Source organism: Orbicella faveolata, unplaced genomic scaffold (genome assembly GCF_042242905.1).
Source record: "Orbicella faveolata isolate gen_17 unplaced genomic scaffold, um_ofav_v1 contig_47, whole genome shotgun sequence".
NCBI lineage: Eukaryota > Metazoa > Cnidaria > Anthozoa > Scleractinia > Merulinidae > Orbicella > Orbicella faveolata.
In genome coordinates this window covers 22,746,710-22,765,660 of record NW_028301577.1, presented here as the reverse complement: position 1 = coordinate 22,765,660, position 18,951 = coordinate 22,746,710, and the positions used below count along the sequence as shown (strand labels likewise).

Below are 18,951 nucleotides of genomic sequence, written 5' to 3'. Positions count from 1 at the left end.
AACGATTCATATACGTTTATTAAAAACCAACAAACTTACAGCACGATAAACGATGATTTATGATGTATACAACTGCTCGGCTTCAATAAAGTCGTTGTCACGGCTTAGCTAACACTATAAATAAGATTAATCTAATAATAAAAGGCATGATTTAAACTCAGTAGAACCAAAAGTAACCGGAGATCATGTGTTCTTTCTTTTCAACGGCAGCGAAAAAACAAAAAACAAAAAAAACAAAAAAAAAAGCCTAATCCCAAATTAAACAAAAAGTTCCCTACCCAGAAAGCGACAAGAGGCGATTTGAAGTTCTTCGTCAAGTCGCGTTAGTTTGTTCGATACAACGAACTCTAAACAGCTCTAACTTAAGATCTAATAACTTTATTGCCTTTCAACATAACCAAACAACGATCCCCAAGTTTTGGAAGGGACTACACTACACAATATGATCGCTTTCTCATTAAATCGCTTATTTCATCGCTTTTTCTATTAAGATACGCTTTGCAGGTCTGAGAGACGTGAATGTCTAAAAATTAAGATAAAATTGAAAACACTATTTTGATTAAAACCCAACATATATGTTGGCAAACTAAAACCAGTTGGGCTTAGCAAAAACTTCGTCTCCTTAGCAACAAGGTGACAATTCAAAAACTAGGATGTTCCACAAAAAGACGTGATTCGACCCAATACATCAAATGACTTCTTCGTTCAAGAAAATTACTTACCAATAGGCCATATCCGAGTTACCTTGTGCCTCTGTTTTAAAACGAGTGCTCGTACAAAACCTTTCATACGAAAATGAGTTTACATGTAAATGAACCTGTAGGCGGAACTCATTTTCACACGAATGGTTTCGCGCGAAGACTCGTTTCAACACTGAAGCAAAAGACAACTCAGAAAAGGCCTATTAGGTTACTTTACTGAAATTATCACAGAAACTAGCAGAAACACGCTTAAAGTAAGTTGAGGATATTCTCTGAGCCCTGATGCTCAAACGTTGTTTAAGCTGATAGGGACCGCTGGTCAGGAGGAACGCAAGTACCGGGCGTGACAATGGATTGGGGTTAAATCTGAAAATAGTCTGAAGTTTCCAAGACATCGACTAAATGTGATTTATGCTTCATTTTGAACTGCAGATAGTCAAAAACTGTCACTTAAAAGCAGGGAAAACGCATACGAAAAAAAGTAGGTCTTTGACCCTAGTTAGATACTGGTCAAAAGATGAAGAGATCCAAGCGAACAACAATTCAGAGATCCTGTCCTCTCATAGGTCGATAACAATTTTACATAGCGTTTGGCCACAAGAGAGACTTGTTTCGAGTGGTTAAGCAGTTGCTTTGTAAGCAAAATTCCCAAGGGGAGCCCCTAATTAAGTGAAGTTTGCCAGCCAGAGGTTTATTCACGTGAACGAGGTTAGATCTTCAAAGAGAACCCTCCTTGCCTTCCATTTCATTAGGTCTATTTAGTTTTAAGATCTAGTAGAGAACTTTAGATACTGTAGTACTTTGATGTCCAACTACCAAAGGCAGTCCACGTCCTCATTTCAAACTGCTGACTTACAATTTTCGATACCCTCAAGTTCGTCGACTTGTTTTCTTTTAATTTAAAAACTAAGTTACAACGTACGTTCGTTAAATGGCATATGTCTAGTATTCATCGACTTCAAACTATTCTAAATTATACATTTACAATATTATAATTCACTAAGCGTGCTAAGCTATTCTTTCCCATGAAGTTTGTTCGCTCCGAAAAAGGAAGCATCTTAACGATTTAACATTTAAACTTACTTTGAATGTGATGATTAAAATAAACATTTCTAACTAGTTACTTGCTTAAACAATATTTGCTTGTCTGCATCTCCAACAACTCCAACACCACATTTTCTAAACCCGCAACCTTTACAATGTTTCCTTTGCATAGTGCTTTATCTAGCAAGTGAATCTTTAGGGACGCCACTTTTTCGGTTTGGCCAGCTGCATTGAAGAAGGGTCCGTCCGTCTTAATTACTGCCGAGAGAGAAGTAAAGTTTCAGTGTGGTAAAAACTATGATCAAAAGGAAATTTCTCCCAAGAATATCGATATAGTTTCAAGCATGCACGTTATGAGACTTATGAGAGTACAGAGACTGATCAAGACTTAGAGATCTAAATAACCGATCACGACTCAGGGGGTAGAACATTAAGCAAGCAACAAGCGCGGGAAAAGTCAAATGACCAATCACTGAATACAGAAAATGCAAAATACGACCTTGACATCTACCTTTATGCTGTGCTTTCTTCATCTGTCCTGGTAATAACAACCTCGGTGATCTTTGCATTAGGATTTTCTTCCTTGGCTCGTTGGATGGCCTCCATAATCGCCTAAACAGTATAATCATATATTAATTACTACTGGTGAAGAACATTGCACCTTGCCCCAGATAAGCCATTGACGTCTTCATGTTTCTTCGTGAGAGAAAACCAAAACAGAACAGAAATAATTTAACTCGGAGAGTTACCACATCCCCGATTCCAGTCCTTGACTTACAAGCACTTCGACATTTGGAATACCTCATGCTGCTTAGCAACACCTCTGGCAAAAATGCTTATGGGCTCAGTTCAATCTGACTTAACAGATTTTCGTGGAACTGTATTAAAGGAGCTTCGTCACGGTTTGCGCATCTTGAAAAGTTTAGCCTCAATTTTTCAAGTTCGTCGTTTGTAATCCGTGTTAATCTTCTCCATCCTTAACCATCCTTGTTTCTCTATGGTTTATTACTATCTCTTTGGTGTTTTTCTATCTTTGAAAATTATTATTTTCATGTTTCCTTCCATTTAAAGATATTTTTACGTGGCCAAAATAACTCAAAATACCGTGACTGAACTCCTTTAAAGTTCTCTCAGCCGGTTCACTTACTGCATCAGTTTCTGGGTCACCAGTTTTGATAATGTTTCCGTCATCATCAACAACCCTCATTGTCTCGGTTATTGTTTTAGTTTGCTTCACTTCTTGTACCTTGGTTGTGTACGTCTACGGTAGAAGAAAAAAGCACATTAAAAACAACTTCAGTTCCAACGTACGGAACAAAAATATTCACTAACTGATTTCTACCATTTTGCAAGGAGGTTTGGGGTCAAATGATTCCTAAAGGTAATTACACCACCAGGGCTGTGCTCTTGAAGCACTTAGGTGCCACAGGAAACTAACTTTAGCCTTTGGACGACTGGAAAAACTTATTTTTTTCGTATCAGTTTAAGTACTGGGCACCCATGGTTAGGAAACTTTGGGCTCCTTGCAATTTTTCTCACAGCCTTGCACCGCACTTCAAAGCAGTTCTACCACTGCAGAATTGACTGACTTACTGACTTAATTGAATTGACTTACAGTGGTCACCACTTCACTGCTGCCAATCTCTCCAGCATGTTTAGCAATAATGTCCTTCAATTCCTCGGCAGTCAGCTGATTGCCATCACCTTCAATAGTGATGGTCTTCTGAATGATCTCTGTCGGCATGGTGGTCTGACGGATGGTCTCGGTCCTGCTGGGCTCTCCACCACCCATCATGATGGTGCGGGTGATGACTGTGCCGCCATCTTGGGTTCCTGTGACCCAACAAACCAACGCATGTCACCAAGCAAGAACGCAATGACTTCATTCACAAAGGCCCGGTAATACGGTCAACATTTTCCTTCAACTTGTCTCGCAACATTGTTGCATTGCAAGTTGAAACACATTGTTGCGCGTACTACCACGTTTGTGACTACCTCGTTTGCAACAATGTTGCGAGACAAGTTGAAGAAAAATGTTGCCTGTATTACCGAACCTTAAAGCAAAATGACAACAATTTACGCAAGTCACGCACAACTGGAGGATACCATGGTACGCAAAAGACGGGTGGATGGCGAAGTACAGATAGGACATTATTTTTGGTCTGATACAAGTAATAATAATAGTAATAACAATAGTGATAATGATGATGATAATGATAATGATGATGATGATGATGACGATGCTGATAATAATAACAGCATTTATTTATACACGGTGTGTAAGAGCAGCTGATGAGCTGATGTGGCTGTGTCTATGGGAAACAATGCTACTTACATCAAAGATAATAAAATAATAAAATAACAAAAATTATCTACAATGTAAAATATTTGACGCTAAAGAGCTAAAAATAAAAGAAAAAGTCGTACACTAGAAGAAACTACTCGTTCTCCTTGGTCTGTCAAGCCGACACAAAGAGAAAGCCAAAGAAGAAAAAGATTTTGTGCGGTCAGTAGAAAGAGGTTGGAGAGAAAAAACTTCTTGGCCCTTCTCCAATCAGATATTACATTATTCAGCAATAGGGTGATCTTCCTAGGTTCACTACTGTGCAATGTGGTGCAAATCCGTTTTCAAATCCCTGAGTTTCCTGCCAAATACAAGAACCAAAGAATGCGACACAATTGCCATCCCGATGACAGCCTGCAAAAAACTTTCATGCTTTTACATTCAAATTACCATTTCAAATTTCTGAACTGTGTATTAGGCCTCAGGGATTGAAAAAACATGAACCAAGTACATGTACGCCAGACAGTATGTTAATTTGTACACAAATTAAAATTTTTTACTAACCACTCAAAGGTGGACTTATGGGAGGTCCATTTTGGTCATACACAACTCTCTGTGTGGTGACGCTGGGCACATTGTAATGTCTTGCATGAGGTGAGTATGGCTCGGGTGAACTAGCCGGTGTAGAGTCATTATAGCGATATGGGGTACCTTGTTTATATGCTGCATCTCCACCTGGGCTTCCTCCATACGACAACACATGGGTCTCCACCTCAGGAGCCCTGTTCTGCCGATACACGGTCGGTTCTCTTTGACTGTCAATGATCATGGTTCTGGTGGTGATCTCAGGCGGTGCATTCTCCAGGTCATTTCTCACCGATTGTCGTTCAATGATTCCTTCATTTCTCCTTATGTTCTCCCTGACGAAGCCACCCTCGCCCTGCTCATGCTGTAAGTTGAGGTCATCTTTAAGTGACCTCTTGATCTCACTCTGGCCGGGCTCAGCTCTTAGAGTGTCACTGGTTGCAGATCCAGGTGAATAGTACCTGACCAGCTCATCCCTATTCACAAGAGGTACTTTGCCTTGTCGGCCACCTCTGTCTTTCTCATTGTTATCCAGCAGATCATCCGCGCTACGTCTCCTGTCCTCTTCGGACGTTACGTTGCTCTCATAGCCTTTTCGCCCGCCACGATTAGGTAAGGTGGAGCTTGTGTATGTGCGGGTGTATGACACATTATCCTTTCTTCCACCTCCCCATGTGTTTGTCCTAGAAACGTCAGTACCCTACCGAACAAAAATGAGAGTCATTACTTTTAATTTTACTGTCAATGGTCTTTCCTAAGAGGTTCCGTCTCTCGTGGATGTGTGATGTAAATAAGTGCCTGACTTAGTGTCTGACAGTAACCAACTACGCCAATGCACCTCCATACACTAATGGAAATCAGAGCACGTAAACTGCATAGCTAGCGTTCCCCTCCGAAGAGCTTTATCCGCATTCTGGCGGCGCACAAATGGGACCGAGAGAATAAAAATCAAGGAAGCAGGGGGTTCATGGGGCAAGCAAGGGATTTTTTTTTGTCTTGCTCTAATTTGTGCATGGAAAACGCGGAAAAAGCTCTTAGTACCAGAATGCTTACTACGCAGGCTACAGAGCATGAGACATATTTTTAGTCTTACCATCTCGTCCTCTGGCATCTTCAGGACTCGTCCTTTGTAGGTATCAGTGTCAGCGACCCTCGTCTCTGCTCTCTTAATTGTATCAAAACCAGACGTTGGTGTGGCAACGCCCATGCTAACAAACTCTGGCTCTTCGGTAGTTTTGGTCTTTTCCATGGTGAATTTTGCCCTAGAACAGACAGCATTCTCAATCAGCACTTAGAATAGATATAACAAGATGGGGAACTGCAGTGGAATCGTATTGATTTAGCCACCGCAAATGACCCTACAAAGTCTTTGCTGTCAAAGAGGCTCTGAAGATGGGAATGAATGACCTCACACTATGGTACACGCAGCAAAAAGTGGCCGAAATAATCAGGTGGCGGCCTGCAAATACAGGCAGGATTTTGGCAGCGTGAACCAACAAGCGAAAATCAACTTGTCTTTGCATGTTTTACAGGACACAGCTGCATCAATGTAATTTTAGAAACAGATATCCTTGGCTTGTACCGTGTCCATTGGTATATCCTATAAGAGAAATCTCAGAGTAAAGAGAAAATATTCCACAATATTTGAAGAATTATCCCTACTCCAACTCAGTTACTGTATCTCATTTAGAGGTCAAAATGAGAAACAGCTGCAGATGAAAAGCCAAAGGACGTGAAGTTAAATAAGCGAGGCTTGAATGTTTAGCATACATGCATTAAGTGCCACCTTCGAGACTTCAACAGTAACATCTTCGCAACTTGATATTTACCTCTCAGCAGTTCCTCCAGGAGCAATGTATGCCATGCCTGCAACTTCTGGCTCTTGTTCCTCAACTCTGAAAACCGAAAAAGATCATTCAGCAGGCAAAAAGGAAGTTTAGTTGTGGCTTGTAGCCCAAGGCAAGTTGATTTTTTTTTTAAGTCAGTAGTGGACTAAATCCATTGCTTGCCTAACAGGCAAGACGAAATTATAAGTCACAAGAAATAAGACAGAAAGAACGACCTAATTTTGGGAGCTAATGAGAATGACTAGTATATCATAGCTTCAGCTTTCCTGAAGGGCAAGTCTGAAGATTGGTTTTCTTTGCACCCTGGAAGTCTTCCTGCTTCATAATAATGTTTGAGCCACAAAGGCTACAGTCTAAACTATCATGAACATGCTGCGCAATAAGTAGCATGAATGCTGCACTACAATAATCTAAGGTACCAGACAGTTCATTAAAATGGACACAACAAGAACATGGAAAATGTTGAAATTATTGTGTCTGTTATGAGTGGGTTAGTAAGTGCTAGGGCCCTTAAGACCACTGTTTATAATGGCAAGATGTTCTCAATTAAGTGAGTGTCTACTGTGTTAAAACAAAATTCAATGGCTTCTGTGATCCAAGTTGGGGGAAGGGGGTTGGGGGTATTGGCAATAGATGATTCCAGTGAAGGTAAACAATCATTTTAGTGATAAAAGCTCCATTTGTTACCTTCTCTTTTCACTGTCAATCCATTCTTGAAGCTTCCTCTCCCTTTCTGCTTCTTTGGCAAGTCGCTCCCTCTCTGCTTCCCTCTCAAGCCGCTCCTTCTCACGTTCAGCCTCTTCTTTCCTCTCTTTCTCACGTCTTCTTGCTTCGTCCTCAACAGCAGTGACTGTAGCTTGTGGATCAGGTCTTTCTGCAGTTCCATATGCATAAAAACTTCTACCTTCTCCAGCGCCAGTGGCTCTGATGACATCTTGACCACCCTCTCCTCTTTCCTTTCCTAATTTCTCTCTCATTTCCCTCTGGTATTGTTCTCTTTCTTCTGGTGTCAGGGTAGCCATTGATTCCTCTTCCATTAATGGAGCCTGCAAACAAAAACAATAATTGCACATTAATTAATGAACTTATCCTGACAATGTAGAGAAAATAATTCATGGGCATGCCTGGATATGAGATTTTTCTTCGCGTGTTCAACTTGATATATTACAAGTGAGATATAAATGTAAAGTTGAACACAAGAAGAGAAATTCCATATCTACAAGCAACCATATATTATTTTGTTTATTACATAAACATACTAATAACAACGTTTCTGATGGTTTTCCGAAGATTTCCAACACTTTCCAAAGATTTTTCAAAAGTCGTCCGAAGGCTAAACAAATGTTCATGAATATTCTCTGAAAATTTCTGAAGATTACTGAAGATTTCTGAAAACACCCAAAGATTGCCGAAGACTTCTGAGGAAGATCCGATGATGTTGCAGTCACACAGCAACAAATTTGAGTACAGTTAAAGAGTCAAACATGATATCAAAAGACATCATCAATATCTCCACTAGTGAAAATATGGAAAATATGCCACTTGGGTCTCAGATGCAGTTTGGCAAGAACTTTATGAATGCTGTATTTTCCAGTAAAACAACTATGTCTACATAGTAAAGTGTGATATCACATGCTTTAAAGGCGTTTAAAGACCTACATGTACCTGTACTCCCTTTCGAATGTAAAGTGGCATCTTTGACGGCATGTCTCCTTCAGAGAGAGGCCTCTTTTTACGGTCATCATCCTTTTCATCCACATAAATCCTAGTTTCAGACAGAGATGGCATTTGGTAACGACGGGACCAGTTCAAACTTGAAACGCGGCTAAACTTGGGCTGATCCTTAATTGGGTGACCGTCCTTGTGAAGCTGATATAGGGTGCGGTCACTGTAACGGAACTTTGACCCCATCTTCAGAAGTGAGGTACTGCGACTCGGTGGAGGATCAGAAAAGGTTAGCCTGTAAGAGGAAAGGAGAGTTCATGTTTTTGAGCAATCTTTACTGAGGATTTCGTGTTTTGGGCATCCATACAACATAGACATAGATTTCAAACCTATTAATAATTCATCACGTTGAAACAAAGGAAATCATGACTGAAAGTATTTGGATATCTGATCACATATTAGATTTTCATGATTTTCATGATTTGTTTTCTCCTATTGTTAAGTTGTAGTTTTGACCACATTTCCAAATACCTTGAAGATCATCAAAAATTCTCCACTATGCATCATATTTTCAAAATTGTTTTCATCATTTTTGAAATGTGTTAAAATATGGTCTTTGTGGCTTGACATACAGTTTTGTATTGTAACCCACTGCCTTAACACTGAGCACATTTCCAAACAAACTCGAAGATCGTCAAAAATACTACACTATGTGTCAAAATTTTCAATTCTATTCTGGGCATTTTAGAAATGGTCTTTTGTGCTTGATACATTACATCCTAAATGCCTAACTCTGTCACACCAAGATTGAAACTTCAAGTAGTTAATATATTATTACGGGTCTACCTTTGCATAACAGCCTAATGTGAGTTCCATTCAAATGAAAGCTGTCAGACATTACTTCCAGGTAGCACTATTTATTACCCTATATCAGGTGTTTCTTAATGTTATTTTATAAATGAAACCATAGAGCAACCATTTGAACAACTGCCAATAAGAAGCACTTCTATGCATGTGTTGCTCAACATCTTTTACTTTTCCAAAGGGAAATTTGAAGCCTTTCTACAATCAAGTCAGAAGCAATGCTTGCTCTGCACAGATATGAAAATGTAGGATAGATGCATAATATTTAACATGCAGGGTACACAGATCTGAGGCAAGCATTCTGGTGTTAATTCCCTTAGTCTTTATACCTGAAGAAAGTATGATGTTCCACACAGGATTTATACAAGCGTTTAGCTGCCTTCTCACTTGGCATCTTATAAATTGACGTTGTTGTCAAAGTGTCCAGCTAGTCAGTAACAAGAAATGGGACAACAATTAGAACTGCTAATTCATTAAAGTATTGCATAAAGGATTGTATAAAATTCTCCTTGCTAAAAAAAAAAAATTCTTAAAAATACCTCTCCTGGGTGGCTTTTCACAATGAAATTCCTTTTTCTGTACTTGATATAATCAATCTTTGACCTAATAACAATTTAAAGGAATTTAGAGACAATTTTTTTTATTTTCAGAATGACACACTTTGGACAAATTGATGTAAAATAGAGACCTGCATATGGATTGTGTAGTTCCAGAAAATAGCCATTACTCCCCCACAGAAGGGATTTTTTCTAAGACCCCCCACCCCTCTGGAAATTCCAATTAAACTTGATACATTTTTTAAAATTATTTGGTCTTAGAGAAACCCCCACCCGCCAGGAAATTCCAATCCCTTCTGTGGGGGGAGTATGGATATTTTCTGGTACTACACATTAAACACTTAAAGAGCAGTGTGCACAGTGTTCTACTGGTTACAAAAACAGACAGTCAATGGGTTTGCTCCCCACATCAATATTTCTGTTTAGGCTTACTGGACAAAAGATGTTACTTTCAGACAGCCTCTACCTAGGTGTAATAAATCGATCCAGCAAAATTGCTTGACAAACAACACCCCCTCCCCCCATCACAGCCTGACAAAAAGTAGCAGAGTAGCTTGTGACATACCAACTTCCTAGCAGGGAAGGGGAGGGGAGGGGGACAATACTGCTATGCACTCCATACAGCAGAAGCAAGACCACACGCACTTACCATGGGATTCTTTTCACCACCAGCCTGTCTTTGTAACTGGCCACGCCGTCATGTGACACACCAATAAGTATTTCAGTACCATCTTCTTCCTAAATATTGATTGTTAGAAAACTGATATCAACAAACCTTGCACACAAAACCCGTAAATTAAATTAGCCAGTGACTACAGTTCTGGAAGTAGTAATGAGTACCCAGTAAATACTGTCTATTGGTATCTAGTCCTACATGTAACTAGTTATATACATGTACATCAGTACTTTGATTAGGCCGATCAAACTTATTCATAAAACAACAAATAATAAAAGCTGTCTTTTACCCTTGCAGGATGGGCATCAACACCAAACATGACAAGTTTAGATGCTGCAATCTTTAGGTACTGTAGGTCAGCCTCTTCTGGGCTGAGACCCCTGGAAATGAATTAACCAAGACAGTTGACCATTCAGCTGAAAGCTCGAAATACTTCATAAAATCTATTTGCTGATAGTTTGTGGTAAATTGACAAATCCAAAATCAAAACCATTGACAGAAATCAAAAATGACATCAATGTTAGATTCAAAAAGCACTAAAAGGACCACAAAAAGGGTGCAAAGAAAACCAAATTTCAGGTCCCTAAAGGGCAAGCTGTAACTACATGAAAAATGTGTTAGCCTGAAAGTCATTCTGTCTAGCCCTCTAAAATTTCAATCTCCTACTGAACTTCTTTAATTTGAATTTCCTAAAAAAAGTTTTCCAAGAAACTTCCCTTGCCCAAACAAAATGCACTAGCCACTAGCTCTGGGCAATCAGACAAGAATTCCTTTGCATGAAATTATTTAACATATTGATTTTGACAGAAGCTACAAATTCAGACACCAAGAGTGTTTAATTTTAAGAAAGCCTTTTGTCATACCTGTGTTGTTTATGTAGTTCCCTGATTTTGTCCAACAGTTCTTGTGTCTATATAATACCAATGAGAGTCAGTAAGTAAGAAAATGAGCAGTAGTTTTCAATCACGAAATTTGAGCTTATTACTTACCTGGTTTGGTGCAAACACCATTCCATCCAAGTAATCAGTCCCATGCTCACGAGGTTCAAAATCGCCAACATCACCTAAGTTTTGAGCCACCAAAATTAGTAACAGGTTAAGGTAGGTTAAGTCTACATACGACCCAAGAGGCCCATTAGGTCGGAGCTTATCCTAGTCTCTGTAGCATGAAGTGACTAGGAATATTTCTACTCCCCACCCCCCACTTGATGGGATGCTAGTCCATCGCAGGGTTACCCCCAGTGCCCATTTATACATCTGGGTGGAAAGAGGCACTGTGAGAGTGAAGTGTCTTGCCCAAGAAAACAACACAATGTCCCCGGCCAGGTCTTGCACCCACACTGCTCGATCCCGAGACAAGCACACTAACCTTGAAGCAACCACGCCTCCCACTAAAATTATAATTACTTATTTTCTCACATTGTGTTTTCCTTCCTGGCTTGCACAACAAGAAATATATATTAAATAAAATCAATGTAAGTTGTAATTGACCAGTCTGCTCACCCCCCACTGGTGCTATTCAGGGCCAAGAGCAACAAAAAGTGAGCAAAATACTACATGTACAAATAAACTCAACATCGTTAAACACCACAACTGGCAGGAGGCAGACCAGTTGGCTATTTTAGAAAGTGTAACTGAGGAGCTGGATTCGGGACCACTGAAAGTACATTAGCCAAACACTTCATTCAAGCCCCATGTACATTTGCGTAGAAACATTATGAGCAGCAATTCTTCTGCCAGATACTGTTGTGCGATATTAAACCTTACAATATGTACAGACCAAAGCTTGGTTATGTGGTATCAAATGATTGCTACATGCCTAACTTTGTCTTACCCTGTACAATGTACGATCCAAGTACCGCTTGGTTGCTAAATGAACATGGTAATCTGAAAATATACATGCACAAAAACATCACTCAACTGGTTGTCAGCCATGGTGCTGAAGACCAAACCAAACCAAGCACACAAAATGATTTAATTATATCAATAAGTTACCTTCCCGAGTTTATGTCATCTCTCAACTGCATACACATCAAATACCTTGGAAGCAAAAATGCAAACAAACAGAGTGTAAGAAGGTTTCAAAATTGCACTGTAGTCAGTTATACAAAACACCATTCTAAACACTCTTATGCTACAGTGAATACTAGTTATGTTAAAGATGATTTCCAGTCTATACTGCACACTGTTTTGGATTGTCTACCTGCTTGTTTTGATTCAAGAAGGCAGTAATGCACATGTAACATTTTGAAGTATTAAATTGAAAGTTTCAGGTTATCCACCACTATGGATGCAAAGCTTTCATGCTTTATTCTTTCTTAAAGGATTTTAAAATTGATATTTGGTTTATCCAACCAAAAAATACAATACTAAACAACAAACAAACAACTTAAATACCCTTGAACAGCAAATAACTACATGTAAATATATGAAATTATACATCACTCACTAAATACATTAGTTGACTAATTAGCACATATGCTAAGTCCAAGTCCAGACACTTCACCCAGCTGTCTGACCAAGAATTCAACTTAAGATCATTGGAGCAACTGAATTTCAATTACAGTGTTATCTCTAAAAGTAATTCTGCATTCTTTGATCCATTTTGATTGCAGCATTAATAAAAATGTCTATGAAAAGCTCTTCAGTTTACAGCTGTAACAACACCAAGTTCCTTGAAAATATTTCACTTAGTGTTGCTAAGATGCACTTAACCTTGAGAGAGTGTGAACTTCTGCAAATAATTGCCACTTCCTTTCATTTTAACAGGTATCAACAGAATAACCATTTAATGTACCAAATATTCATGCTTTTTAAAACTGAAGTTAAGGTAAACATTATTCTGGAAAAAAGTAGGTTTACTGGATTACTAAAAGGTAGACAGAATATTAAATAAATATATCAATAAATAAATGTACCTACACAAGAAAAGCAGCGAGAATAAACAATGCATACTTAATTGCAAATGCATTGCTAGCTTACCTGGTAAAGTCAGTTTTAATTTGTGATGGCACAGGCTCATAGAACTTCACAGCAAATCCAAAGTTAGGTTGGACACCTGAAAACAACGATGTAAAACAGAAGTGCAATATCTGTAGTAACGGTATTTAAAATACATGTTACCATGACATAAGGAGTTGATTCAAAAGAATTTACAAACAAGCATAACTTGCATGCATCCCTAAGGGCTTTTAGAAGAAGACAGTAACATAAGAAAGGTGAAAAATTATACATATCCGGTTGCATTAAAGCAACATTTGTGGCCATCTAAAAAAAACATCTAGATGTCCGAAATAAATACAATACCAGTACAGTTGAACGTCTCCCTAAGGATGTCTCTCTAACTCGGACATAAGGACAGCACAAGTCCCAGATAAAACAGAATTCATATTGGTCACCTTTACAATGTATCTCTGTAATATGGACAATGTGATGTGAGCACCCAGGTCTGGCCCTTACATGTGTGTAGTTGTCTTGGAAATTAAAGAGGTTTGACTACATGCATGTGTACCTAATGATTTTGCTTGTAAAGCAAAATCCTCTTTTGAATTGTGCAGAAAAACAGTAGTACTATTATTCTTAATTTACACAGTCATGCTGTAAACACTATCTTCAAACGTAACCTGGCAAGGACAAGAGACACTTAGCTTAAGGGTGCTAAAATTTTCTAAAAATAAGTAATGATAAAGAAAATGAATACAATGGCATCCGTGTAGCTACAACTTTCTACCTGTGAAGTGAGATCTTCTCTAAGACTTTGAGAGATTTAAGAATAGTTTTTCAATGCCACTTTCATGAAAGACTGTCAACAGTGACATCCTTCAAAATTTCATGTATGCATTTAAAAGGATCCTGACCACTTGCACCTTGATTCTTATTTATAAATGCATTAATATGTTCTAGAAGCCATGATTTCAATGTGATTAATTCAATTGCGATGCAGGACAAAAGCTCATGAACAATTATCATTGTCAACAGCTGTACAAAATTAAGTTCACGTCCCTTCAATTACAATGAATTTTCTTTTCTTAAATAACATGGATTAAATGGCAAACTCCCTAGCTTTTCTGCACACTGCAATTTTTTTTTTTTTTACTTAAACATCTCAACCACATTAATTTTGTGTCTTCTATTCATTTAGAGTATACATGTATGAAATTTGAATCAATCATAAGAGCAAGTTTTAACTAGTCTCAAACACCAAACAAAAAGATTAAAAAACTCTAAAATTTCTGGCAATTTAGTCAATATATTTCATGGTGTCTCAAGGATGAAAATGGTTGCTACAACATAGGGTACACAAAGAAAACTTGGGGACAAAAATTAGACTATGATGTTGCCACAGATGTATTTTTCAAAACTAAAAACTAAATCCAGAAGCCTCACTAAGAATATCGAATGGCTTTTGTATTCAAAGAGATTTGGATTCAAGATGCCATTAGTTTTCTGTGACCTGATAAGTATACATGTATTCAAGTTTCAAGTTTCAAGTTTCATGACTTTTACATTTTGTGTGAATGACTTGGGGTGAGAGGTCTCAACTGGTATGAAGAGCCAGAATTATTGCTGCGCTGACTAAAGACCACCGTGAAGAACCAGAGTACTCCAATATTGAGAATGAAAAATTTCCCACGTGAACACTTCAGTGAACAAATGTTTTATCACATGGGAAACCTTTGAACATAAGGGTGTCTCCTTCATGACAGGAAATAATGCTATCAAAAATGGAAATTAAATAGTGCTCAGTCATGGAAATGTAACCTTTGTGTATTTAGCTCAGAGTTTGAATATTTATTTTGTTTTAGACCGAGATACAAATAAATAAAACAATAGACTAAACAGACCACTAAACCAAACAAACATGTGTCTGAAATGCTAAGAATCCAATCGCATTTAGATCAAGATAGGGTAGGAAATACTCTGGGTGCTTTTATCTTAACAGGACCAACAGGTTATATTGATGGCATCAATCAAGAAATTATTCAATAATTAGACCTCAAATAGAGGAAAACAAATGCTGTCAACCTTGGAGATCTTTATCTGCTCCAGCAGCATGTACCATAAACAAACCCTTCTGCAACTAATAAATCTACCATTCATTCCAGTTATCTTTGTATGCTTGTCTGAATTGAAACTATTATAATCCTCTTTGGTAACTACATGTAACATTAAGATTACTAACACCTTTTTGGAGCCACCCATGAATAAATCATTGTAGTGGAAAATTTGATTTTAGAAAACAGGAGAATCTAAAATTTTTGATCAATCCAAAATATTGTCTACATCTAAAACAAACACAATTTGTTTTAATCTAACAACAGTGGTTCAAGGAGAGGTATATTAAAATTGCTCATAAATATTCTACAAATCGAACTCACACCACAAATTTACACAATATAATTCTCCTGGGAAACGTTTGTCTAGAATACTAAAAAACAAATTAGCATGACAATAACATTTAGGCGTTAGGCGTTAGGCGTAGACGTGGGAAAATAGGAAAGTTCTTGGTGTTCAAAACAAATATACCTTTCAGCTGAGTTGTAATTTTCTTCTGGGGATCAAGCCAGTACTGTAGACGAAACAAAATAAGAAATCATATCGCAGTTATCGCGTGCAGAACCCAACAAAGACCTGTTGAAAGTTGTTACATTTAAGATAGTGAATAATATTTTAACCTGCTTGTCACGCAACGAAAGTTATACCACACAATCGCTAAACAAGCTAAAAATCATTTCAATCTTTTCTCCTAATGCTTAACAATGTTTGATTTCCCGATAGGGGGTTGATTGGTAATGACAAGAAACGGTCATCTGTTCAAAACAGAACTTTCATGAACTAAAGAACATACATGCTATTTCTACCGTCTACGTACCTTTTCTCCATTTTTATCTTCCCACAGAAGACCAAAATACTCTTTCTCTGAGATGTTCAACTGCGTTGTCACCCAGTGCATCAAATCAAGACCTTTGGCACTTTTCTTTGGAAAGCAAACTCGTGTTAACACATATTAAGCTTCTACTTAACATAGACAATGGGGATATGTTATTTAAACGAGCACACCAAAAGTTGGCACAGAACTTCACTTTCTGTACAGTTCGATAGTCTTGATGTAATGACACTAAAACTGCACAATTTCACAAGAATGATCGTCAAAACATAACGCTTAACTGCAGCAAGCAAGTTTTAGTTTACGCCGTTTTGTAACACGACACCCCAACCAAGCAAAGCGTGCACGCTAAAGTAAACATTTTCTTTGCTTGCAGGGTTGACGTCTAGCCTATCGACACGGATTTTGAGCTACAAGATGGAGAAGACGCGAAATAAAAATCCTACATACAGCGCAGTGAAATGACGAAGTAATAATGGAATGAGGAATTATGCACCCGAATTAATACAACAGCGTAGAACAAGGGTAAACGTGAGTTTGATTTTTCTGTGCGCAAATATAATTTCTTAACTATATGCGCCGAAATAAGTTCCCAAAACTATTAGCGCGTCGATTTTATTATTACAACTATACGCCGTTAAGGGAGTCTCTCAATACGGCCACGAAACGTGTTAATTTTCACATAATCGATAGTGCTCCTGAAACGCTGGCTAAAATAATCGTTTCGAAGGTTGGTTTCCCTTTCCAAAATTGTCCTAGAAAAAAGTAAAATCGTATAGGATTAACATCAATTCTTGGCATTAATGTGTTATGATGTGGAAAAACTGTGGAAAACTTCCAAAACCTCGTTCAAATCATTGTAGGTCGAGCCGCTAGACCAACAAGTGTAAAATGTTTGATGTGCAATGATTCATTGTGAAATTTATAGAATTACATTTCTATGCATGACGGTTTACGATATTACATGGGAAAACCAAAAGGTAACTACTGGTTGAAAACCGATCAAATCAGCTTAAGACTTCTAAGAATCTCAACCGTTGAAAGAAACTTTAACTTACTTGTAACTGATCGGTAGTTAAAACCGTTCCGTCCAAAAGAGTTACTTGGCAGGAAAGGCGATTGCGCGACGGTTTTCTGTTCGCCTGCTGTCTCGGAGAAGCCGCCGGACTTTCTGCATTTTCTCCTGTAGCACCAGCCATCGACTCTTCCTGAAATTCTCTCAACTATGACCCAAAAATACTGTTAATCTATATACCTAAAAGGCAACGAGACAAACACTAACTTCGAACTCAACGATGGTCGGGGCTATGGATTCCAATATGTCACGTGATTCTAATTAGAAGACTCTCTTTGGACCAATCAGATTGGGCGTGCTTGATACTGGTTATTTGTTCTTAGTGATGTAATTGGTTCATTCTCAGCGGGCTGTATTTCCCGCCACAACATGTCATGCTCGACATCGGTCGGAAGTGGGTGGGTGTGTGTGTGTGATGACGAAAGTTTTAAATATCAAACATTTTCCCGGCACAATAAAATATACGACCATACCTTTGTAAAATGCCGTAGTTCGTGTTAAACTGGCGACCATTTCTCAATCGTCACGCAAATTGGCCGAGTAGTTTCCGGTTATTGGACTGAACTTAAGTCAAACTGTTTTTTAAAATTATTATATTGATTAAACTTCCTGTCGGCTGGAGTGGGTAGTACAGCAGAACGTCACTTTATAAGGACAACCTCCCATGACCGGTGACAAGTTTTCCCTGGCTTAGTTTCCTTTATTGACCAGGTTCTTGTAGAAAAAGTATCAAGTTAAGGTAGTTTTCACCAAGTCAGAATGCTGTCATGTTTATTTTTTTTAATATAAACAGTTTGAATTTTTATATCGTGTGCAAATTAGGGAAACTGTTCAACAAATGTGTCATCTACTGTCACTTTCTATTTACGGACTGCCTTAAAAGGAATTCCAAACATTTCGATATTAGCTCACTTTCGAACTTTATATATTCAAAAGTCCAGAATGCCACTAAACAAAACTATTACTAACAACGGTAATTTTTTAAAAAAAATTATTTCATTAAAACCTGGTTATATAAAGCCTTTTGTTACTTCCTAAAAGATCAATTCTACTAAACTCGTTTTATTATGGCTATTTTGAAAATGTAATATATACATAATTATGTCCTGGTTTACCACAGTTTAGGCAGACATGAAATAAAAATTTGAAGTTTCCTCAAACTGAAACTGGTACAAGCTCATTCTTCAACTTAGAAATAAACTATTTAAAAATTAAATCACAAAGGGGTTCCTGTAAAGCAGGTTTGCACATGCACGTATTTTTTAATCTACAATTATTGCTGCATTTACATTATTGACTGTCAAGTGTATTTTTATAAAAAAAAAAAAAAAAAAAACCAGTAGCACCTGTCTAACATTTAGTCATTCACTATCTATATTATGGATAATTATGTCACTGCTAAACAAAGGAAATTCTTTGTGCTTGAAATTTGTCAGAGACACTTGTCTACCATTGAAGTCTAAAAATGTCAAACATGTTTTATCTTTCTTATTGACTAACACACAAAAATGGTTACTAGTAATTCTGCAAATAGCAAACTTTCTTTATGTCTTCCATTTAGCTACAACTATTAGAACATATTTTTCTGTTATGTTACTAACACAAATTATTTTAGCGTGGAGTTAAAGTAAAATTTCCCCTAATCAGCATAAGAAAAAAAAACATTCTGGTTGTTACTATTAAAAATTATCTTGGGGTGGGGTTAAGTGACATTTGCTCTAATTTGCATAAGAAAAAGGAAACATTCTGGTTGTTACTATCAAAAAT

The 18,951-nt window shown here is 37.8% G+C and overlaps 1 protein-coding gene across 2 annotated transcripts; it reads right to left on the bottom strand.

Moving 5' to 3' along the window:
* Positions 1–17,437, bottom strand: LOC110045447 (uncharacterized). 2 transcript variants are annotated; one of them, XM_020751056.2, is made up of 21 exons: positions 17,168–17,437; positions 16,095–16,199; positions 15,749–15,791; positions 13,205–13,280; positions 12,218–12,262; positions 12,057–12,109; positions 11,213–11,286; positions 11,087–11,133; positions 10,513–10,603; positions 10,197–10,285; positions 9,530–9,593; positions 9,320–9,417; positions 8,127–8,421; positions 7,149–7,507; positions 6,444–6,509; positions 5,708–5,876; positions 4,594–5,314; positions 3,361–3,578; positions 2,893–3,006; positions 2,257–2,357; positions 1–2,003 (listed from the first exon to the last, which is right to left on the bottom strand). In XM_020751056.2, the coding sequence occupies exons 1-20, from the start codon at positions 17,306–17,308 to the stop codon at positions 2,259–2,261; spliced, it is 2,967 nt and encodes a 988-aa protein (XP_020606715.2). In that variant the 5' UTR covers positions 17,309–17,437; the 3' UTR covers positions 1–2,003; positions 2,257–2,258. The 2 variants fall into 2 exon arrangements, with proteins under 2 accessions (XP_020606715.2, XP_020606717.2); XM_020751058.2 differs by having other exon boundaries at positions 4,741–5,314.
* Positions 17,438–18,951: the final 1,514 nt, after the last annotated feature.

Bases quoted from the DNA above. Each gene is read 5' to 3' on its own strand.
- LOC110045447 (XM_020751056.2), bottom strand. From the start codon at position 17,308: ATGGCTGGTGCTACAGGAGAAAATGCAGAAAGTCCGGCGGCTTCTCCG. The intron at 11,287-12,056 runs GTAAGACAAAGT...CTCAAAACTTAG, and splicing joins TGGATCGTACATTGTACAGG to GTGATGTTGGCGATTTTGAA. The intron at 5,877-6,443 runs GTAAATATCAAG...TGTCTGTTCTAG, and splicing joins CCTGGAGGAACTGCTGAGAG to GGCAAAATTCACCATGGAAA.